Consider the following 23686-nt stretch of genomic DNA (forward strand, 5'->3'; position numbering starts at 1 on the left):
TGCTGGCCGCACTTCTAAATGACAGCACGGTATCGGTAGGGAGGTGTACATACCATCGGGTTTGGCCAGATTCTGGATACTCCGGTAGGCGACCAAGATGTGGGTTGGATGCGGGTTATAGTCGCTTCGGCCTCGGCTCACTGTCGAGGGGAAACTCGAGCGGCGTAGTTCCCATAGTCGCACAGGCGGCAACTCTCCACTTGCCGCCGGAACAGTCCATGTCGGAGTTGTAGCAGAGTCATACAGGATCGGCTGTGAGTTCTTGATCAAAGTTGTTGTCGATGTCGGTGTCGTTCTTACGCTAGGGAGGCTGTTGGCCGATGCAAGTTGCGTCCGGAGCTCATGTACAAGGGCGCTGAGTGAATCAACCTGTGCTGCGAGCTGTGCAACCTCTGTGTGGGAAGCGGTTGTGTCCAATGTAAGTGCGCTTCTAGGTTGAAACTGGCCGGGTGCTGGTGTCATCGATGAGGGTCCATCCAGAAAGGAGGTCAAGTCGAAGTTGTCATGTTCCCCAGACGCGTGGTCACCACGGGGTGTTTGCTGTCGATCGTGCTGTACAGCAGCAAGTGACTGGACTGAGGTGCTACACGTAGTCGAGGCCGTGTTGCCATCCCGCGGAGGTGGGTTGTCTAGGTAAATGGTCGAATGCCGCTGTGGCGGGGTGGTGCTTGCTGCACCCGCTTGAGTCGCATGCTTCCTACCAGGCACTGATGACCGGGGCTTTGTGGGAGCCGAGGTGCCGGCATTTTCCTCCAAGAGCGTAGCCAGATACGTGGTCGCCCGAATCGCTGAGGTGTCGATGGCCAAGGTGGAGGTGCGTGCTACAGAGCCCGCTTTCTTCTTCCCAGGTGCCAGTGCATGTGCCAGAGACGTGGCTGGTGCCGATGACTTCGCTGGTGTCGCCGAGGTTGGTGTCCAACAAGTCGCTGACGGCGACAGATCCGGCTTGGCCAGCTTCTTGCGGCGATATGCGGACCTGGCGTCAGCGGCCGCCTTGCGCTTCTGTAGGCGTTTGCTGGAGCGAGGAGTCGAAGCTTGAGATGCCGGTGCCGATCCCGTGCCAGACGCAGCCGCCGTGGTGGCTCCACCGTGACCGGCAAAATCAGCGGTAGTGGCAGCGGCAGCTTCCGGCGGAGAGCCTGGACGAGACGTGTCAGTAGGAGCTGGAGCTGGAGCTGGAGGCGGTGGTGAGTGCGGCGACTGCATCGAGTACGAGACGAGCGAAGCGGGTTGGTTGAATGCGAGGCTCGGAGAAGGAGGCTTGCGAATGCTGAGGCGAAAGCCGAATGCCTGGATTCTGGCCTCGGCTCCCTTGTGCTCTCCCCCGGTGGTTTCTTAACCGTCAGCGTAGTCCTCTGTCGGAAAACTCTATTCTTGGCCTTGCCACGATTTCTCCTAGTAATGGATAACGTGCAAGAGGAGGACAAGGTAAGCGTTGACGAAGCATCGTCTAGTAATGTGTTGTATTTTCCTGACCAACACACGTTTGTTTGCTCGTTACTTCATCGAAAACAACTCGCGGAAGCCGGCCTTCTGCTCATCCAAAAGCGTCTCGGGGAACTGCACGTGGAACTTAATGTGCAGTTGGCCTCTCTCGGACGGGGAGTGCTGCTTCGGCATGCCTTCATCCTTCAGTACAGTGACAAACCGCGGCGGTGTAATCTCGTCGCGCACTACCTCCACTCGCCGTCCATCCAAGTGCGTGAAAGTCTTCGTGAAGCCCACGAGCGATTCGCGCAGAGAAATATCCATGTCCATAAACAAATGATCGCCTTCGCGCGTGAACACAGGGTGTGGCGCGGTCAGCACCTGCAACCGGACGTGGCCAGCCGGCTGACCGGGGATCTCATCCGCGTAGTTTTCCAGCTCCACCTCAAGGCCGTCGGGCGTGCCCTTCTCCAAGTCCACGTCGAAGTTGAGATCGGTCATTTCAACCTTGCGGCCGCCACACACGGGGCACGTGCTTGTGTAGATTTTACCCTTGCCGTGGCATTTCTCGCACGTGGTTTGAAACTGCTGGATGAAACCAGGTCCGACGCGTCGAGTCGTCATCTTCACACCTTGACCGCCACACGCCGAGCAAACATGGACATCCTCCTCGTGAGCCGCTCCTTTGCCATGGCAATGGTGGCAAATAGTCTGCACAGACACAAGCACGAAAGGACTGTCAAATCTAATTCTCCTCTCACACAATGCTGCCATCGAGTGTCTCGTACCTCACGACGGATGGAAAACTGAAGACTCTTGCCATTGTACAGATCGGCTCAGTCCTATAAGGAATGAGGAGAGCAGTGCCCCCAAAATGTCATGTAGCCAGCCCCAATAATGAACGTCGAATCGCCCCGCGGACTTGATACCATGCTTGCTGCCAGAGTAGACACCGACTACTTGCAGAGCATAGAGTAAGTCTTAATTGCATCGGAGACCCAACGGCCGTGGAATTGGATTGTGAGGACATCCGTGCAAGATCGGTACATGCGAGTTTCCCCGCTGGTCCGTAGAGAGTGCGAGCTGAAACATCGCGGATCTTGACCTGTGTTGGTAGCCGCTCGCTTGATAGCTTCTGCCACGTCGGCCGTTGCAATGCAGGTTGGCTTTCCGCGGTGGTCCAGGTTCACTGAAACCTGTATGTCGGTGGACAGGTTTTTGCGGACTTGGAGCAACAAACACAGGTCACAAGAATGGGTGCCCAGAACGCAACAGCAATCGTGTTGTGGGGGGGGGGGGGGGACGCGCCTTAGTTGGTATTGGAACCGATCAAGCGCATGTACACCGATTGGGCGTTCGACGGAGTCGATGTTGGCCGACCTTCCACATCTAGAACTGCGATGTCTTTAGCTGGAACAGCAAACCACTTGAAGGAACCTCCGATAATTGCTACTATTTCCGATCGCCCCAGGAGGAAAACGAACGCCAAGCACATGGCCCCCCATAGGGCTTGCTCAAATGGATCAGTCATCGCGAGGCTGCGGAAGCAAGCCTCAACGAGCCCGAGTGACACTGGTGGTTTTTGGCGCGGTGGCCAGTCGAGGCGGCTGATTCCTTTGATCAGCATACGGATCTGCAGGTGTGCAATTGGGAAGTCATGACCGGATGCCGCGAAGAAGTGCTGAACGCTGAGGAGAACCGCCGTGATCGAGTCGCTGCGAATGAAACCCTCGGACCCGAAGCCATACTGTGGTGGCGTAGAGAATAAAATCCGAGATGTGCTGTACTTGGAGACTAAGTGGCATGCCCGCAAGCGAAGGGGCTATACCGTGCCGGGACGTTCAGGTAGTCCACTTGGTCAGAGCTCGACTGTATTGATCGAACGTGGAGTCGGCAACGGAGTGCACTCGGAGATACGCAGTTAAATGCCTGTGTGGCGAGGTTAGCAGGAAAATTCCGAACCCACCAGTCGGCTACCCGAACCCGCTCGGCCCGACCCAAGATTGACTACGCCGGACTTCAAGTGGACTGGCTCCCTCTTGGTGAAATGACCTGGCTAGGTCTGCGGCCTGAGCATATTCCGCTCAGACTCTGGACTTAGTCGGCACGCAGCCGAGTCCCGGGGTGCTTGACTTTGACCACCTGGGGTCTGAGCTGAGAGTCCAGAGTCTGAGCCCGGCTCTCGTTGTGGATATGGAGTCTGAGCTGGGAGTCCTAAGCCTGAACTGAGATCCCGGAGTCTGGGCCCAGCTTTCGCTGTGATCATGGAGTCTGAGCCGAGAGTCCCGAGTAGTCTGAGCTGAGAGTCCCGAGTCTGATCCCAGCTCCTGCTGTGGTCGTGGAGTCTCCGCCGAGTGTATGGAGTCGCAGCCAAGAGTCCGAGATCTGGGCGAAGTCCAGCGTCTGAGCGAGTTGGCCCAGAGGGTATGGGAGAAGTCGACTTGACAGTTTCAATCAGTCACTTCGTATCAGCTGTACCACGCTTAGGCACCCCCTTTGTGGGTATAAGTGCCTCACCCGCAGTGACCAATTGGTATCGTCGTGGACCTCTGCGTGGCTCGCCTGGCCTCGGTCGTGATGGATACAATGATCTGTCAAGCACGGAGAGTCACCCAGGTCAGCATTTGACGGATTACATCTCACCCTTGTTCAAAGTGTACCCAGAGGAAAATTGCGGCCTCACTTGATAAGTCTTAGTTGTGCATGTGCTAAGTTCAGTCAGAGTTCGATTTGCCCCCAAACACGCAGGTAGTGCTTCCTCAGGGTCCAAGGAAATCTTCCGACCAAATTCAGACCCGCATACCAACTCAGTTGCTGTTCCTACGGAGTGGCAGCGGTGGGGGTATTTCATATTGCTATGCATTGGGGTGCTTGCATACCCAGTGTCGTATTTCGTGTTTTCGGGCGGGAGGTGATTCGCCCTGAGGTTTCAGGCTGAACAGCACCTGTGATAGTGGTTTTCAGGGCTGCTTGTGGATCCGTGTGGCGCGCGGAAGTAGAGCGAGAACCCTGGACCAAGACAGGCTCAAGCCGAGCCAACTCTCGGGGCCACTCTTAGGTCTGGGGGGAGGGCTAGTGAAGACCTGTTACGCGGCTGACAGTCTGAGCCGCAGAGGAAGTGTCGTGACTGGAAGCGACTCGAAGCCGGAGTCGCTGAACAAGGAGGAGGCTGTTAAGATCCAGTCCAAGGGCCTGTGAAGAGAAGTGGACTACGTGTGTGTGGTGTCGTGCCTGCATATTCAAGAGGGGGTGAATCGGGCGAAGACACATGCGGTCTGAGACTTGCCAAGCGAGGCACAAGTTTCATCTAGGAACACTTGGAGACATTCAGAATCGGGGGTAGCTGATGTGGCTGACGCAAGGACCACGCAAAGGTTTCACAAGACTGTGGAAAAACACATGCCTTACCCACCTTGAACTGGGTTGAGCGAAGCCGTGCTGAGCTGAGAAGAGCTGGGCTTTGCTGAAGTGGCGCTGAGCTGACCAAGCTGAGCGGTGCAGAGGGAGAGCCGAGCTGAGTTGTGTCGATCTGAGCCAAGTCCGTGGTTGTGCAATCTGAGCGTTTTACCTGTTTCGTTGAGAGGCGCTTCGCCACATCTCTCAGACCTTGAGTATCCACTGTCGGTGATACCTGCGACCAACCGGGGGTTAGGAATGAGAATTTGGCCGCATACGATGGGATAGCGGCGACGAGGGAACCAGCGTCTGCGTGTTCGTTGTCGGTACCGGCCACGTGAGGTACCTAAAACCGATGTTGGAACGAAGTTTCCCACCAGCTAAGGGGCCGGATAATCACTTGGGCGCGTGGGTTCTGCGAGGCGAGCTTGTTTTGTCAAGCAACGACAGAGGTATTGTCGATACGAAGCAGGACATGCAAGGGTGTCCGTTGCGAGTAATTTTGTCCCCACGCGTGGACCGCGAAAGCGCAAGAGAACACTTCGCGGAAGTTGATATCGAGCCCGTTCGGCGCACCATCCTTGAATGCTGCAACCAGCTCGTGTTCGCTGTCCGTGAACTGGTACGTAAGGGTCACCTGCGAGGACACGTCCAACGCGTAGATTCCGTAATCTGACGCATCCATTTCCACTGCAATATCCGGTGCTGGGAGCATATTCCCGAGACACACCGTTCAACCGGTGTGTGTGGAGCACCATTTCAAGTTCTGCTGCATGTCAGGTGTAATCGAGACACGCTGAAAACGATGTAGATGACTTTCGCGCTGGCACAGGAGCTGGATACAAGTTGCCACATGCCGAAGACTACCCATCAGCGACCGATAGGCCTGCCTTGAGAGCGACGAAGCAGAGAAGGCATCCGCCACAATCCCCCGAGCCTTGCGTATCTTTTCCGGCGACATAGATACCGTTTCCGCCACAGGGGCGAACACGAGGCCCAGTACGCGTTGTTGTGTGTTCCAATCGGTGAACTTCTTAGCGTTAATAGCGTCAGCACCCATGACCGCTACCATGGCGTACCTCAGCGAACGGTTAGCGTCATCGTAGGATGTACCAAAGTCAGCAGCCACATTGATGTGGTCGTCAACCCGGTGGTAGTTGAAGATACCATCCGGGAACGTTTCAGTGGTGTGATAACCGTGTAAGCAGGCGCACCGCCAGCTATCTCGTAGAACCCCGGTGACCCAGTCTAGCCAAATGGTGCCGCGAGCTCGATCATGATGACATCGTCCTCCTCGATGTGCCCGGCGGAAAGATACACGCTGTTGCCGTGGATGCTGATGTTGCGGAAAGCAGAAGCTACATCACCAGCCACCACACAGACCCGCGCATTCGAGTGGACGCACTTGGACTTCAGAAGCTCGGTTGCCACCGCGTCACACTGTGAATACTCCGGCTTAACGATGCTGTCCTGGTCCGTACAGTCGTTGATGGAGGTGCCTTCGGGGTACGACAGATCGTGAAGTCCTTGTCAATTACTCCGAAGGGGCTGGTGATAATCTTGGTCCATTGATTGAAGAGTCTCGGTCGAGCACGAGGAATTGTCCTGCGTCCTACTCCTTGTGGATGTTCTTGTGGAGCACATTTAGGCTATCGCTCGCCGACCCGCAGTTTGGTGGCCGCTGTACCTGCCGCGGAGGTGTCTTACTTAAACCGGACTTCAACACAGCCATGACCAATCTTCTGAAGCTCTTCCAAGTGTTCGAACCCTCTGCGTACTTTGCTCAGCACAGCAGGCACCAAGTTTTTGTTTTGGCGGTAGTCGTTAGCCGTCTGCCCGCGCAACATATCGGCAAAAGCTGATAACGAAGCACCTGACCGCCGTGCAAACTCCGATAGTGCCTTCCGCAGCGGAGTATCCAGAAGTAACTCCCGGCCCTGTCACTCCTAGCCGCGACAGCGGAAAATTGTCCGGTGGCAGCTTAATGTCCATTTTTGTCATAGCCTGAGCCACAGTGGCTCTGCGAGTCACGCGCAACAAATAGGTTCTTGCGCGGGCGTTCGAGTGCATCGCTACTGCGGCCTTGACACTGACGCCAGGGCACAGGTGGCTTGGTCGCGGTGAGTTTCATGTGCGCAACCTGTCTTCTCCTTTCAGGAGAAATTTGACGTCCAGAATGTCCTCATAGCTCGCGCACTTGATTGACACAGGAGTCAGCGAGGCCGATGGGCTGAAGTTGCTGGAGAAGTTCGCATTCGTGGACTTGTCTTCCAGCGTCGTCATCTCGGACGATTCCTTGGAGTACATGATCGTGAAACCGCGCGACCCGAGCCGTCCGCCGAAGATCGCCATCAGCACCGCAGGCGTGGTCCAGAACTTGGCGGACTCGCGCTCCCGCAGTCACAACACAAACGACATCGCAGATAGGGGCTTACCTGTCTCCGTGCCAAAGGCACGGAACATGATACTCGCGGCCAACAGACGGGTTGCGGCGGATTGTAGTAACCCTTCGTCTTCTTCGCACCTCCGGAAAGCCTGCCGTCGTAAGGTAGCACACCTCCGCGGGCGGCATCTCGCCCTTGCTGTTAGGGACAGCGGGAGTCGACGGTTTACCTGCAGGACTGGGGCGGGGACTACTGGTAACTGGGCAACGCCCTGCCCGGCCACCAGCCCACGAAGCCGTGGTATCTCGGCTTCATAATCGCGGATGTTCGTGAGCGCTTCCCTTTTCTCCACTATGAGCTCCGATTGTGAGTCAATCTTACCTGGATTTGTTTCCTCCTCCGATTCACCACCCGGACTGCTAGTCATCGGTGTGGAGTAGCTCCCTCACAGAAAACTGAAAGTTCAGCCTCGCACGACCCCGTCACGTCCAATCCGGGGTCGTGTCGGGCTATTTCCCGATCCTTTGGGTAGCGCATCTTCGGAGAAGTCACTTATAGATAATATCGGCAAACACTTGAGTTGGGGGATTCCGGTGACACCCTGCCCAGAAGCAGGCGTGTCGTATCCCGTGGGCGTGCGGCATTATCGGGCCGGCGTTTCCTCGGGCTTTCGTGGCGTTATTGGGCCTACGCGGTTCTTCGCCTTGGGCAGCGCGTTATCGGGCACGTCTGTAGACGGAATAGTTTTACGTGCCCTCCTGTTAGGCGCGGGATTGAAGGGGGGGGGGGAGACTCGAGCCAGCGAGCGTCGGGGGCCACGTGTTTCTGGTGGCTCGACTTGCCGGTGCTTGGTGGTTCCCCTAAACGTGGAAGATCAGTGGGAGGTCTTTGTGATTCAGCCAATTTTCGGGACTTGCTATTGGCTACTTACTGCTAAGCCTTCTGTTTCATGCCTAACCCTACTTATGTCGTGTCTCCCGCTGCCGATCCTGATTAATGTTCTGTCGTACTTCCCACCGCCGATCTTCAACCTGACTTGTGGCCGACCTTCAACCTAATTTATGGCCCGTAATCATGAACCCCGTGTGACAGGGTTTGAGTGACGGGGGTTGAGTGGTGGGTTGTGCACCAACGGGTGCCAGATCCAGCGTGGGATCAGTACTGATCCCGCGACGTATCTGACTCAGGCGCCGTGCTGCCGCCCATCCCTCCGCCGAATCTTCTCGTAAAAATCGACCGTGTCGCTCTCCATTCATCATCCCGCCTTCTCCCATCTTCCGTAGCACCTTCTCCGTCCTCGCCGGGGCGCTTTTCCACATCGGTGAGGTGCTCCTCAAGTCGATGACTACTGTCTTGTTTGACGCGGTTTGCCCCATCTTCTCCTTGACTGCTCCATCTTTATTAAGCCTGCCTGGATCTTGGTTCCACGCCCGTATTGCCGAGGCTGGTTGGCCATCTTCCTCGGTTTTGCTGTCTTGTTCGAGTCCTTGCCTCACTCTGTTGGATCTCTTGCTTACTTTCGTGAGCCATGGTTGCTCTGGGTTCCGTTCGTGTTGACCAGATGTCCTTGTTGTCACGGTGTGATCCCTTGTCCAAGAAAGGGTAAGCCTCCGTACGTTACCAGACGGGTGTTTGCTGGTGTTGAGGGTGCTGGTCAGGTCGACGAGGGAACGCTTGACGCCCGATGAGGCGAGAGTGGTTGTGAATGGCTGCCCGCTTACAGCTTCTCTGTGATTGGGCGTCACAATCTGCACGAATCCCCCGTAAAAGACTTTATCATTACGACGCCAGCGACTTAGATGCCCGTAGCTCCGGCGCGCATAGAGACCTCTCCTCAAAGCAGATAGTACAACTGCAGTTGGGCGGGCCAGCGCCGCCATGATGGAGGCGATGCCCTTCTGCGGGCACGCACCCGCGGGTGGCAATGCGAGCTACATGGAGACGCTGGCCGACATGAACGCGCCGCTGCTCGGCCGTGAGCTGGACCTAGCAACGGCGCGCCCACTAGTAGTGCGTTGTAGCTTTAAAACACCTGTTTGGCGTCTTGCATCTTCAACCCTAGCTAGCTAGGCTTTTGGGTTAGGATGCTAAATATAATTCCCATCTCAGGTTGGAGGCAGTATTTAAGAGAATCGCGAAGTAAGAACATCGTTTGGCCAAGCTAAAACTATATCTCCCAATGTTGTTAAAGTCACCCCATGAGGGACACTACCGCGGATTACCTGTCCCAGCTCCACTGTTTAGCGGCCCAACATAGCCCATGTCAGAATCGCAGACCGAAAGAAAAACAAAACCTCCAGGTTGGTAGACCCAACGACAGTAAAGAGAAGAACGCTGAAATTTCTGCGTGGCTGACCGTACCGGTATTGCGGCTTCGAGCCGTTTTTTTATGTATTAGAAGAGAAACATCCCCACATCATATTGTGATACATTTTGCACATCATAAAATATTTAGAGAGGTATTAGATTTCTAAAGATGGAATAATAATCCTAAACCACTAAAACGAGCAAGGATCCGTAACGCATTTCTGTCACGCGAATCCGGACTTACGATTGGCCAAAACAATCACTGGCTGCCGAGCGCAGCGACGGCGGCTCTAATTGGGCTAAACAGCTTTTGTGGTGTACTTTACTAGTGTGGCGCACCAACATATTATGTGGTACGCCGACATTTGTGGCACACACCAATGTGGTATCGGGAAATGAAGCCGAAGCCAAAACCCAAAGGCGGGACGAGGGACGAAGAAGACTCGAGGCGCCGGCGTTAACTGGCAAGTCACAACCCATCGCCAGTCATTGGACTAAACTCCCTGATCGCTGATTGGCCTAAATAGGCCGGTGACGATGACTCGTCGACGGTCCCAAGTCAAGCGCGGGCGGTTGCAGCTCGCTAAGTACGGTGCGAACCTACTGGCAAGATCCGAACCTATGAGTCGTCGGCGCCTGTCTCGAGTCGTCGGTGGCGTTTCAGCGACCGTTTGAGTCGTCGGTAACGCCGCCACGTCGCAGAGAAAGCACCGAAGAGTCGTGAGTTACAACTGGCGGTCCAAAAACGGACGCGTTTATACTTGATATTTGTATTGATCGATAGGAAACTTAAGAGAAGACCAGATAAGCCTTCGGGCAACAATAACAGAACAGCTTTTCCTCCCAACCACGCAAGGGCGACACCAGTGCCTGCAGTGAACGACCTGCAGCTCAAGGTAAACCTGGTAGGTAGGATTATGACTGTCGGTGGGCACATCTACTAGTGTAGCGTGTGTTCATCCCTGGCAGGGCCAAGAGTTAGTGGCCGGTGTATTGGTAGCGACGAGTCGTCGCCAGGAACTGGAGGAGCGAGAGCGCACTCCATTTATTTCTTCCCGCCGGAGTATAGCTCCGGCACCCTCGTATCACGCCGTAACAGGCCGGGACCCTTCCTTCTGAGGGCCTGCGAGGTATATTTTGTGTGTGAAAGCGTGCTAGCCTTTGCTCGTGGCTAGTGACGCTGAGTCTTCCGTCGGTCGACTAGCGGAAGCTCGGTACACAGGGGAAACATCAACCCGGTGCAAGGGAAAGTTCCTGGGCCTTCAGGTTCTAACCCTAACAAGCCCATTGAGTCTTCGGTGACTCGGTGGGTGTTGTTGGTGGGGAAAGTGTGCCATATATAATTTAGCGCGTGTTCCTACACGACAACTGGTGCCGCGACCCGGGATTGGTGTGACCTTCTGTGTTTCGTGCTACTGCAGGTCGATCGACTTTACGAGCAACCAAGAAGAAGAAGAACAAGAACAAGAAAAAAGAAGAAAAAGAAGACGAGAAGAAGAATGGCGAAAGGATCACGTTCAGCGGTACCAGCAACCCCAATGAAGACTGGCGGAACGCGTGGCGACGACTCGACTGCGGCCCTGATCACGCCGCACCTCGACCCGATTGCTGAGCGGACCGTCAGCTTCGACGACTCGATGACTGGATCCGACGCCAAGGACGAAGAAATGGATGAAGACTACGACGATTACCTGGAGGAGAAGGCGCCTGCGCCAGCGGTGGTGACACCCGAGACTCCGGAAGATGCAGTGCTGTCTGCGGGACGCAGCGCGGGCACGCGTTCGTTGTCACGAAACCCCGCGGTTGAGCTTGACGATGACACGCGCTCCGTGACGCGCAACCTCGCGGATGAACTGGATGATGTGGATGGCCCAGGGCCTGCATATGACGACTTAGAAGACTTTGAAGACGCCGCCGACGACTCGAGGTCACCGGTCCTGACGACTCAAGTGACCGAGCAAACCTCCGGTAACCGGCCGCCACTCAACGGTGACACGCCGGCGGCCAACAAGGTTCTCGGTCGACTATACGAGGAGATGAAGAAGAGCGACTGGGGTGAGCTATTCGAGCCAACGATGACTCGCCAGGCGGTTTGAGCCGATTTGTGTCACGAGTTGGCTCGCCCAGTGAGTTCGGTAACCATCGAACAAGTGGTGAAGGAAACCGAACGATTTCTGAAAGCATTGGGTCTTCGGCCTCTGGAGTACCCTTCGCCGTCGACTCTGGAGTGCTGGGTGCCGACCGAAGCGGGCGCGGAGCTCTGGAAATGGAAGAAGCGACTCCGCACAGCCTTTGGCGTGAACTCGTTCACTCTGGACGACTCGCGGAACACTTGTGCGACCCGCGAAGTGGTCAACTCGGCTAGCGTACCGCTGCCGACGACTCAAAAAAGGACAAAGCACGAAAACCCAAGCCAAAACCCCACTGGGAGGGTGTTTAGCGCGTATGGGGAGCGATCCCCGTACTTTCAAGACCCCCACATGGTGACTCCACCAACTACGGGCTACTCAGACCGCGCTGGACGCACCACCGATGACTCAAAATCAGCCAGGGGCACGAAAAGCAACTCAAGACGGAGCACGATCCGCCGCAGCGGGCCCACCGACGACTCGTCGGACGAAGAAGCTGACCTTACCGGCGATGGAGGAGCGCAGATGGGCGAGTACCTGCGCCAAATCCGTGAGGTGACCGAATCCGAGTTGCTTAACGCGACCCCGAGGATCGAGGTGGCAACGCATCGCCCACTGGGGCAGATCAAGGCGTTTTCGGGCACCAGAAACAAGAGCGAGAACTCGAAGCAATGGCTTCGTGCCTTTGTCTACGAGATGAAAGGAACACGAGCATCACCCAACGATTGGTGCATGCCTTTCGAGCTGAGTCTTCGGGACGGCGCTCTACATTGGTACCGACAACTGCCCAAGAAGACCAAGCGAACGTGGAGCCTCTTAAGCGAAGCTTTCATCAAGTACTATTGCTCCCAGTTCAGCCAGTCAGCGGAGACTCGCTACTACTCAGCCAAGCGCGAAGACAAGGAACATGTTTGCGACTACCTAAACCGGCTCAATGGCTATGCCAGGAACGCCGGAATTCGGTTTGAGAGCAACGGCCGCAAGGCACGCGACCACGTCAAGCGGTTCCTCGAGACTTGCGGCGACCGAGGACTCGAACGGCGCCTGTGCCACCTGCGCATCTCAGACATACATGAGTTGGAAGAGATGATCCAAGAGATACTGAAGATTGACGAGCGTAGTTCGTCCCGCGAGTCGTCGCTGCCTCACTCTCGAGCTCGGGATGCCTCCCGACGACGTGATGACAGACGTCGCGATGACTCGCGCCGCCACGAGCGCTCGGAGGACGCTCGCCGACGTGATGACCGCCGCCGCGACGACTCGCGGGATGCTTACAACCGTCGCGACCGACGCGAACGAGATTATGAGCGTCGTCGCGACGACTCACGCAATATGCCTCGCGTGAGCCTAGCTGAAGCATCTGTCGCTGACATCGTCGCCGAACTTCACGGACGGGACACGCGGGACACGCGGAGCGAGCTGCAGCAACAACACCACAGATATGATGGCGACAGCAACAGCGAAGATGGAAGTGAACACGGCAGCGACGACTCACAACGTTGCGGCGAAGACTGGGGTGATAGCTATTCGTCAGACGGAAGCGACCACTACCTTGCGGCAGCCAATGACAACGAACGACGAGTCGCCGCCGAAGGCACGTACGCCCGGTCCGCCAACCGACAACCCTGGGGTGACTCAGCGGGGCGCAGCCAAGGCCGGGACAATCGGCTCCAGAACCGCGGTCACCGCGACGAGAAACCTCGCCAGTATGGACCGTGCGCGGCCTGCGGGGGTCTCTATCACTCGGTGCACTACTGCCGACGTCGGTGCAAGCTGTGCAAACAAGTACACGACTCCGGAAAATGTGAAGTGTTCCAAGAAATCACCAAGATCATCAAGTCCAAGGTGGACAAGAAAAACCTCACACCCGAGCTCCAAGAACTCCTGTTTTCGGACCATTTAAACTAGGCAGCCCGCCAACTACGACTGGGTTGGTCCCAATCGGGCTGCCACAGTTAGCCGAGCCCGCAATTGAAGCCGAGTGCATCTTTGCATTTGTGGGCGAGTGCGAATGGACGAAGACTGAGCAAAACAACGACATGAAAACGACGGAATTGGAAAAGGAGAGAGGCGATTGCCTCGGTGGAGGTGTATGGTGTGAAGAAGACGATAACGAAGAGGTGGGAGATACCGCCGAAGACTGGCTGACAAGCGCAATACAAGAAGACTCGCGCCGACGACTCGTTCCAGAAGTGCGACTCTTAGCTGGAGAACGGATGGGATGGTGGTCGGCGCAGAAATTTGACAAGCGTGTAAGGATGCGGACACTGGTGAACGGAGCCGTGAACGACTCGCGCACGAGGATATTGCTGGACACTGGGGCAAACGTCAGTGTCATCTCGGAGAAACTTGCCAAGCGACTGAAACTCCGCGAAGTAGTGGGGCATGGACGTTGCATGGATGTACAAGGGATCACCAAGGGCAGGATGATGACGACTCGCCGAGCGAAGGTGAAAGTCACCCTTGGATGGGAGCGCGTTTATGTTTTTGAAGTCTGGATAATGGATCACTGCGCCGGGGTAGAAGTGGTGCTTGGCACCGATTTTATGATCCCGGCCGGTATCCGACTGGACCTCGTAAACGCAACGGCCAAGCTCCCCGACGAGGTAATGATCCCGCTGATCAAGACTCAAAACATGATGGACGAGGCCGAAGGAAGCCACATCGCGTACGGTCCGACGAAACCAATGCAAATACCGGGCCATGAATGGGACGAGTTCAAACTACAGCGGCGACAACCCGAGCCGACGACTCACGTGCCGTGGATCCGCCGAACTGAGACGTTCATCCCGACTGTCACCAGGTTCTACAAGGGACGTCCGGTCAGGATTCGACTTACCAACGCCACGGATAGGCTGGCGAGTTGTCCGGTACACTTCCCGGTGATAGTCTGGGTTCCGATTGGGTCGCTGCCGAAGACTGAAGGCTACGTGCGGCTAGATTCCGCAAAGTACAAGGAGTGGCAGGTACTCGCATACGCTGCCGCACGAGACAAGACACTACTCAAGTGGGAAGCTGAACTCTACCAACAATGGTTGGCCAAGCAGCCTCCAGCGGTGGAACAAGTGCGTTACCCGACACCCAAAGGTATCTTGCAGCGACCGGACGAAGACTCGGCCGAGAAACCACCCGTCAACAGTGAACGTGACAGTGCCGACGACTCGTCGGTGACGGATGACTCAGAATGGATAGCGGAAGAACATCACCGACGACTCGACGCTACTGCCGGCGACTCGACGGGGGTGACGACGACTGACGATGAAGCCATGACTCCAGAAGCAGTTGGATCAGGACTGGAGACTGCTGAGTCGACAGTGCGCTGCGACGAAGACCGAGGACTAGAGTGCAGTCCGAAGAGGCATCCACCGATGACTCAGACTGCACCCAGCCGAGAAGCCGGAGACATCTCAACGACTCTCGGCCAGACGTTCATAGCAGTAATGCGCGTACTGGCCACGGAAGGTACCGTCGACAGAAGCGACGAGACGGCTGAGCACCCGGCGGCGGACATCGAACTGGAGGACTACGCGCATGAATTAGCGTTCCTCCCCGATTTATCGGAGCCGGAGCCGACTACACTCAACTACTCGGCGGCGAACGTCAAGAATCCCGAGTTGTCGGCAGACCAACAAGGGAGCCTGATCGAAGTACTCCGATGCCATGAAAGTATCATGATTGCAAGCGGGAATGCACTCCCACCGCCGGCATATGGCGTTGTCTGCGACATAGGTGTGCAAGGGCATGCGCCGATCAAACAGCGGGCCCGACGGATCCCATTCAAGCATCTCAAGAAATTGTACGAACTCCTCAAAGGACTGCTCAAGGCAGGGCTCATCGCGTTCTCGGACAGCCCGTGGGCCTCGCCAATCGTCATTGTCCTCAAGAAGAATGGCCAAGACATCCGCCTCTGCATCGACTACAAGATGGTCAACGCGGTAACGGCAATCCTGGAGTACGCCATGCCGCTCGTCGACGACTTGCTCACAGACTTGGAGACTTATCTTTGGTTCTGCTCGCTCGACGCGGCCAGCGGATTCTGGGCCATCCTGATGACTCTACGTGCGCGCAAGATTTCGGCATTTGTGTGTCCTCTGGGGCACTTCGAGTGGCTACGAATGCCTTTCGGCCTCAAGAACGCGCCGATGATCTACCAACGGATGATAGACAACGCATTGTGGGGATTTGTGCAACCTAAGGGCGGCTGGAACGCCTTTGCAGCAAAAATGAAGGCCGCCGAAGACTCGGCAGAACACTGCCGGCGACTCGAGTCGTCGCCTCGCCTACCAGGCACTACAGCGACGACTCGAACCAAGTTTGCAGCTGCCCGCGATGACTCGAAGACAGCTGAACCCATTACTCGACTCATTAACAGCCCCGAAGCCGATATGTTTACGACCAAAGAAGCCGACGAGTCGTCGCTGGTACCTGTGTTCGACCGGCGATCCTTCGTGGACGATATCTGTTTCGGTGGCGAAGACTTCGACAGTTGGTTGGCGACGCTGGATCGGCTTCTCAGTCGTTTTGAAGAATGCCGGATCAGCGTCAGCTTTACCAAGAGTACTTTCGTGAAAGGACGCGTTGACTTTCTGTCCCATGAAGTGTCAAAAGACGGCATTCGGCCCGATCCGAAGAAGCTGGACGCGATCACTAAGCTGTCTTTCCCACGAACGAAGAAGGGAATGCAGTCTTTCCTAGGTGCGCTGAATTATTACAACCGCTTCATCCAAGACTTCGCTGTCTACGGCGCGGCGCTGTACCAGCTGAAGGAAGACGATTTCGCGCCGGAGGGTGACCTCACAGTTGCCCGCCGGAGTTTCCAAGCTCTCCAAGACAAGGTTGCGGCAGCGCCGATACTCCGCCACTTCGACCGCACCAAGGACGTGCACATCATGCTGTTCGCAAACGAGAGGGCATTAAGCTCCACGTTGCTACAGCTGCATGATGACAAGTTGCACCCTGTTCGCTTCTGCGGACGTGTATTGAAGGAGGCCGAGATGAACTATCATGCGGCGGAGAAAGAGGTGCTAGCACTGTTGCTACTGCTGAAGACTTGCTACACTCAGTTGGCGGGACGGACAATACGAGTTTACACTCGCTTCTCCACCTTGGAGTGGATTACCAAGTCGAAGTCACTCTTTGGGAGAGCTGTACAATTCGCGGTATTGCTCTCCCCGTGGCACCTGATCGTCCAACGAGTCAAGGAGAAGGACTGTGCCTTCACCCAGCTGCTCCAGTCGACGGTGACCAACTTCGTGGATCTCGATGACTCATTAGAACTGGTTGCCCCGCCGACTAAAGGCTCACCGACGACTCGCATGGACCCAAACTTGCTCTATGCACGCCTACCGACGACTCATACAGGCTTCGTGGTCTCTTTCGATGGGTCAGCGAAGACTGAGAAGTACGGTGGTTACGGCAGTTGCTCATGGATCGTGTGGAGCCTTCCGGAGTGGAAAATAGTTATTGCAGCGAACGCTTACCTCGAGAAAACCACGGTCAATATCGCCGAGTACACCGGCATGAACAACGGCGTTCTCGCCGCGATCGAACACGGCGCCGAAGACTTAGTGATCGTGGGAGACTCGAGACTCGCGATCCAGCAATCCCTAGGGGTGATAGCTTGCCGGAAGGAATCACTGATGGCACAGCTGAATCATCACAAGGAGATCACAGCACGGTTGCGGTCAGTCAAATACCTGCACGTGGTACGCGAATACAATGCTGCCGCGGACTCGTTGGCAACAGAAGCCTTGGAGTCAAAAGTTTCCAAGGTCATTCTGAGTGACACCCGGAAAGCAGAGTTGGCCGGACTCAATCGGATACAAGAAGTGATCTACGAGTCGCCGTCGCAAGGATCAGAAGCACAAAACCTGGTTCCAGGAGGCTCTCTTCAAACTCTGAGCGGCGTCTCGACCGTGAAACGCAAGACATTTGCTGATTTCGTACGTACAGAACCTGGAATGCTACTGGCGATGACTCGGGCGCAGACCAAGAGCAATAAAAACATGTCCGATTCACACACGATAAGCCGAAGTCACCGCCGAAGACTCGACCTAACCGGAAACCTCCTGAAATTCAACCCCCGGAAACGACCCAAGCTCCACCAGCAGCTCCTAACGCACAAGACATTGATCCTGTGGAAGTCCAAGAAGAAAGACGACGACGAATAGCTGCCGCTCAGGACGAAGAGTTGCGATGGGCTAACCTGAAGACCCTGTTACGCGGAGATGTGGAGAAACTTGGATACCGAGCCGCCAGAGATGCATGGAAAATCGCAGATAAGTTCGTATTGTCGGAAGACAATTTGCTACACTACATGGGAACGAGTCGTCGTCGTGAAGCTGAGTCGCAAGAGGAGATCTCGTTGCGTCTGGTGGTACCCACCACGATGATTCAAGAAGTGCTCCAGAATTGCCATGATTCGCTGGAAGGCGGCCATCAGGGTGTGGTGAGAACCTACCAGCGAGTCAAGCGAGATTACTACTGGTTGGGACTCTACACCGACGTGGAGAAGCACGTGAGATCGTGCCCCGATTGCAGCACCAGCAAGAGCCGCCCCCAACTGAAGGGATACTCTCCTGGCAACGTGCTGGCGGAACGACCTTTCCAGTTAGTGTCTATGGATTTTGTGATACCACTGCCGAAGACTCGGAGGGGCAACACAGCCCTGCTACTCTTCCAATGTTCCTTTACGGGTTTCATCATTGCGAAAGCCATGGCGGATACGAGCGCACTCAAGGTGGCACAAGCATTCGAAGAATGCGTATACCGACGATTCGGTGCGCCATCACTTATCCGTCATGACCGCGACCCACGGTTCATGAGCGAAGTGTTCCAAACGTTTGCAGAAATGATGCAGTCAAGGTCCCGAGCAACGCTGAGTTACCGGCCGCAAGCCAACGGACAGCAAGAACGGTCAGTCAAGACTGTAATGCAATCCGTCAAGGTATACGCCGAAGACCCGCTCCAACAAGACTGGGACGAGATCGTGGAGCGCTTAGTCTTCGCCATCAACAACTCACAAGACACGACTCGGAAGGAAACACCATTCTACTTGGTGCACGGGTGGGATGCCCAGTCAACGCTGAAAGCCATGTCATCCTCGCTCCGACACGGCACGCCACAGCAGTCAGACGCACTGGCGTGGCGCCGCGAAGTCAACAGACAACAGCAGATTGCTATGGAAATGGCCAAGGAATACCAAGCCACCGAGAAGACTCGCAGAGCCCGGGAACACAACGCCAAACTCAGCCGGAAAGAGAAGACAATACTGGCGAAGACTCGGAATCACGAGTCGTCGGCGGCGGCACAAGACCAACCGTCTACGGGACAAGACACCCCCGTCCCAAATCACCTGTCGCTCAAACCAAGTACGAATGTGCCACCGACGACTCGCGAGTCGTCGGCGGGTGCCCCGCACCAACCGTTTGTGGGACAGGGGGGACATGTCTCTCGGGACAGGGTGGGCCCACCGAAGACTGGCGGAATTGAGCCGATTGCAGGCCAAAAATCAATGCTACCGGTCCCGTTCGATGTCGGCAGCAGGGTCTGGTTGTACATGGAGAGAGTCAAGCCCGGCCTTACCAAGAAACTGGCACACCGGTGGCATGGACCCTTCCGGATAAAAAAGAAGATCGAAGACTACGCCTTCGAACTCGAGTTACCGGACCGCAGTGGATACCGATTCTATCCAGTCGTCCATATCTCCCGACTAAAGCTGGTTGATGAGTTTGGAGATCGACCGAAGACTCGCCTCGCGCCCGGACTCGTCGACGACACGCGACTAGACTTTGACGAAGAACTGCTCCCTGAAGATAGTTGGGAGCCAGATCACGTGGCAGGAGAGTATGAAGTTGAAGCCATCCTCGACGACCGTGTGCCGTTGTCTACGGGAACTGAAAGAGCAGTGCGCGAGTTTAGAGTCAAATGGGTCGGCTACGATGAGCCAACGTGGGAGCCAGCCGCTAACCTTTCTTGTGGAGGGCTCCTCTATGATTACCTGCGGCGAAAACGAAGTGAACAGCGCCTGCAGATGGTTCAAGTCGCCGACGAAGACTAGGTGACTATGAGTCACCGCCATGACGACCTGTACTTGGGGCAACGCAGCCCAAGACCACAGACGAAAACAACTACTGCGGCATTATCTTTTGCATTTGAAAATTAAAACGCTATCAAGACGGATAGCTAACTCAACGACAACTCAGAAGCGAAATTGGAAATGAAAGCCAAAATGGATAGAATACGCTGCCGACGACTCGCTTGAACCCGACTTCAACTCGATCAGGATCGGAGGCAACGGCTGCCCGAGCCAAGACACCAAGCAGACTCGAGTCGTCGGAGCCACCAGCAGCATCCGGAGCTTGTCCTCCCGGAACAGACGCAGCATTCGGCGAAGACTCAGACGCAGCAGGAACACGAGCATCACCAAACTCTGCCACCCATTCTGAGCCCAATTTTCCCGGTTGCAGCGACGAACTTGGAACGACTCGACGACCAACGTCGGCGCGCGAAGAACCAGCCGGGACAAAAAGCGGAGCCGACGGGTTGCACGGGACGAACGTGGTGTTGTAGGGGTGCTGTTCCGGCACATCGATCCAGCCGTTCCGCCAAGGCTCCGCAGCATCCAGGGCCGCGACCTCGCTCAACCAGTCGACAGTCTTGGGCTCCCAAGGCAAGTACTCCAGAGAATACCCGGGCATGGTCAGCTCGAGCACGAACTCGGGCTTCACCTCCGAGAAGCCAGGATCCTGGCTGCTACCCCACTTCCAGATGTACGGGACCACCTTGGCGCAGAGACGGTCGCTACATTTGTTGCGCTCGACCACGTACCTCGACCAGGCAGCCTTCAAAGCATCCAAGTCCTTCCTCGTCCGAGTCTTCCGCGCGGCAGTCCAGTCCATCATATCCAAGTCAGCAGCAACTACGGAAAACGTAGTCTCCACGGCCTTCGGAAGGATCCAGTGATCACGTTCCCAAAGCGAGAAGCCAAGGTCGACGTTGTCCGAGTCGCCGCTCCCACGAAAATTGCTCCAGTACCCCATCACTCGAGTCATCGGCGAAGCCCGCTGGGATATCTTGGAGTCGGGATCAAACTCTGAAGTGTCAAAAAGACACGCTTGAGACGGGAGTCGCCGGCGAAGCTTCTGCCACGGATGATCAGGGTTTTTGTAGTCCGCGAATGCCGCGATGCCTTCAGGACTGGAAATAATTCGGAGATCCCGGGGCACCGGTGCAGGCAACCGAGCATTTAGCATCTGGGTCCAGCACTTGAGAGCCCCAAGACGCGTAAAAGGCGGCTCGACGTACGGCACAGCCCACTTAGCCACTTGCTTGGAAAATCGGACGAGGGGTAACTGACCCCGCGCCGGCGACGGCACCATCGGATGACGCCGGGGGCTGGAATCTGACCCAGGGGTGGACGACGAAGTGGCGACGACTCGGCTGCTTCCGGAAGACGCAGACTGGCGTGGAACGGAAGAACGACGGGGTTGTCGACGGTGACTCGTGTGAGTCTTCGGGGGGACAGGAGGTGTTTTCTTAGGCTCCACACCAGCACCTGAGATAGCTCCCGACGACTCGGAACCTGGGAGCTCCAAGAGAGAAGAGGATTGAGGGACGCCCACCGATAACTCAATCACTGATCCAACGACCAAATTCTCCGCCTCCGAACCAGTGTCCGGAAACCACTCGAGAGAAGCGCCAGAATCAACGTGAACTTGCTCGGAAGGAGGAGAAATAGTGCTCGACGAAACAGCATCTTCATCCGATGACTCCACCACACGAGACGGCTTGCGGGAAGGAACAACGGGTGAGCTGTCCGACGAAGACTTGGCAGCGGCCCCGGAGAAGGCGGCACGAGCGGGCGGACCAGTAGATCGCTGAGAACGAGCCCATCGCCCCTGGGGTTTCCGCCTCGACTTGCCCTTGGACGACGAAACCCTGGGAGCACTCGGGGCTTGCACTGCCAACGCGGGCGGAGACTCTGCGGCCGCAGGAACACTTCCGGAAGACTCGACAACCTCCACCTCCAATTCCAAGCGCTCACCATCTTGAGAAGGAGCCCGAGAACCACCAGGAGCTGTCACCGAAGACTCACGGCTACCACCTCGACGGGAAGAAGACGTACGAGAGCCACGGACAGCGGAAGCTGAGTCTTCGGCGGGGCGGCGAGGTCTCTTGCCCGGGCGACTGGCGGACGGACTGCGACGGAGTGACGAGGAACGAACCCGCTTTTGCGACGCCGGACGAGAAACAGAGCTTGACCGACGACGAACATGATGAGAACCGGCTTCCCTTTGCGAGGAACGCTTGCGTGAGCAACCAATCTGCGCAGCGCGTACAGCCCGGTCCGCTTCGATATCGGCAGCACGAGTTCCCGGCGTTGTCTTGTTCGCCTCAGCCGACCGCTCCTCCGACGACAACTCAACATGAGAGTCCGATTCCAGGAAAGCAGCACGGGCCAAGTCAACGGCAATGGCATCCTCGGTTCGAGACGGATCCGCATTGGCCAGCATGTCCTTGAGGACCCGCCGAGTCTCGTGGCTAATGTCCAGCAGGTCCCAGTTCAACTCGCCAGTCGACAAACCTGTAAAGCATGAGTCATCGGCAGAATCAGAACACAAGCCAGCACATCCAGCAACATAACGACCAGTACGAACCTTCAGAGATCAGCACGAGGACGTCTGGATCCATGTCTTCAAACTTGACATGCGCCCGAAGAGTCCTGTTGGCGCGCGTGAGCCGCTTCACCTGCTCTTGAAGGTCTTCATTTCGGCGCTGGAGGCGAGTCGACGACGAGTCATCGCCGGCATCCAAGCGAGCCAGAAGATCGTGAAGACGCTTGCTCTGTGCAGTCGACGACGCCACAGCAGCCTTGAACACCGTCTGCTCGCGAGTGAGCTGGAGAGCCATACGCTTGCACTCGTCGTCAGCAACTCTAACGCGGTTCTCCAAGCGGGCGGCCGTTTCGGTGTGCGCATCCACGGCTCCACGAAGACCCTCCATCTCCTGGAGGTAGTGAGCCTCCAGGACCCGCAGACGCTTGACCTCTTTCTTGGAGTGCTCGAGTTCCGCGCGCGCTTGCTTGAGGAACACCATGGTGTTCTCGTCCTTGAACGACTCCTTCATCGCCGAGTTTTCGGCGGCAGCACGCGCAGCTTCAGCGGAGTGCAACTGACCTCGCATCACGGCCAAATCCAGATTGACGTCATCGTGGACCCCCATGTTGGGCTGAGCCGCCGCCACCACGTCTTCCAGCGAGCGAGCAGCAGCCAAGCGAGAGCCCACGTGGCGGTCCCCACGAATATTGGGACCCTGGTGCAGAGTGACATTGAGACGACCGATGAGATCCAACCGAGGACCCAACACCGCGATCACGCGCTCCGACGCCTCAGCACTGGCTTCCATAACGATTTGCTCAAGGGCCTCACGCGACACCGTGATCAGCGAGTCATCGGTGGTGGAACGACTGACCTCAGCGCTCGAAGTAGAGTACCGAGCAGCTAGCTCCGACGACTGGATCGAAACTGAGTCGCCGGCAGCACTACCAACAGGCACATCAACCAGGGAAGTATCCTGAATGACAAGAAACGAAGGCAATAACCGTGAAGGTAAGCGAGAGCAGCTCAAGATCAAGGTGCCAGTCAACGAGACGTACCGAAAGAACAGCCGGAGAGGTGGCCAGAGACGCGGACGACTCAGCGGAAGCGTCCAGCGAAGCTTGGCTCGGCGTATCGCCGCCAGCGAGTGAACTCAGCCCCGGAGATGACATGACAACCTGGGAAGCAGACGCACAAAGCCGCCAAGCATCAGCATCTCACGTGAAGCTAACAGAAAGCGAGAGGACGGCAGGAAACTCACCGTGGCCGAACTGGCCGTCGACTCAGCAGCGCTCTCATCCTCAGACACCGTCGACTGCGAGGGAGCAGGAGCAGCAGGCGAACTACCAGCACCAAGCGAGCTCCCTCGACCTGGCGAAGACTGACCAAGATACCAAGATCCGGGTTAGGAGTGAAGACGGCAAGAGAACAAGAAGAAGACGGC

General features: G+C 56.4%; 2 protein-coding genes across 2 annotated transcripts; both read right to left on the bottom strand.

The window, feature by feature from the left end:
• Positions 1-1497: 1497 nt before the first annotated feature.
• On the bottom strand, positions 1498-2258 carry IUM83_02896 (chaperone DnaJ; the record flags this gene model as incomplete). The annotated part of the gene is made up of 2 exons (XM_067926855.1): positions 1498-2139; positions 2217-2258. 2 exons carry the CDS (start codon positions 2256-2258, stop codon positions 1498-1500), a joined length of 684 nt encoding a protein of 227 aa, XP_067784414.1.
• Positions 2259-6072: 3814 nt separating this feature from the next.
• Positions 6073-7396, bottom strand: IUM83_02897 (Serine/threonine-protein kinase Nek2; the record flags this gene model as incomplete). The annotated part of the gene is made up of 3 exons (XM_067926856.1): positions 6073-6160; positions 7022-7215; positions 7349-7396. 3 exons carry the CDS (start codon positions 7394-7396, stop codon positions 6073-6075), a joined length of 330 nt encoding a protein of 109 aa, XP_067784413.1.
• Positions 7397-23686: the final 16290 nt, after the last annotated feature.

Source organism: Phytophthora cinnamomi (assembly GCF_018691715.1).
Source record: "Phytophthora cinnamomi strain GKB4 chromosome Unknown Contig92, whole genome shotgun sequence".
In the NCBI taxonomy this organism is placed as follows: Eukaryota; Oomycota; class Peronosporomycetes; order Peronosporales; family Peronosporaceae; genus Phytophthora; species Phytophthora cinnamomi.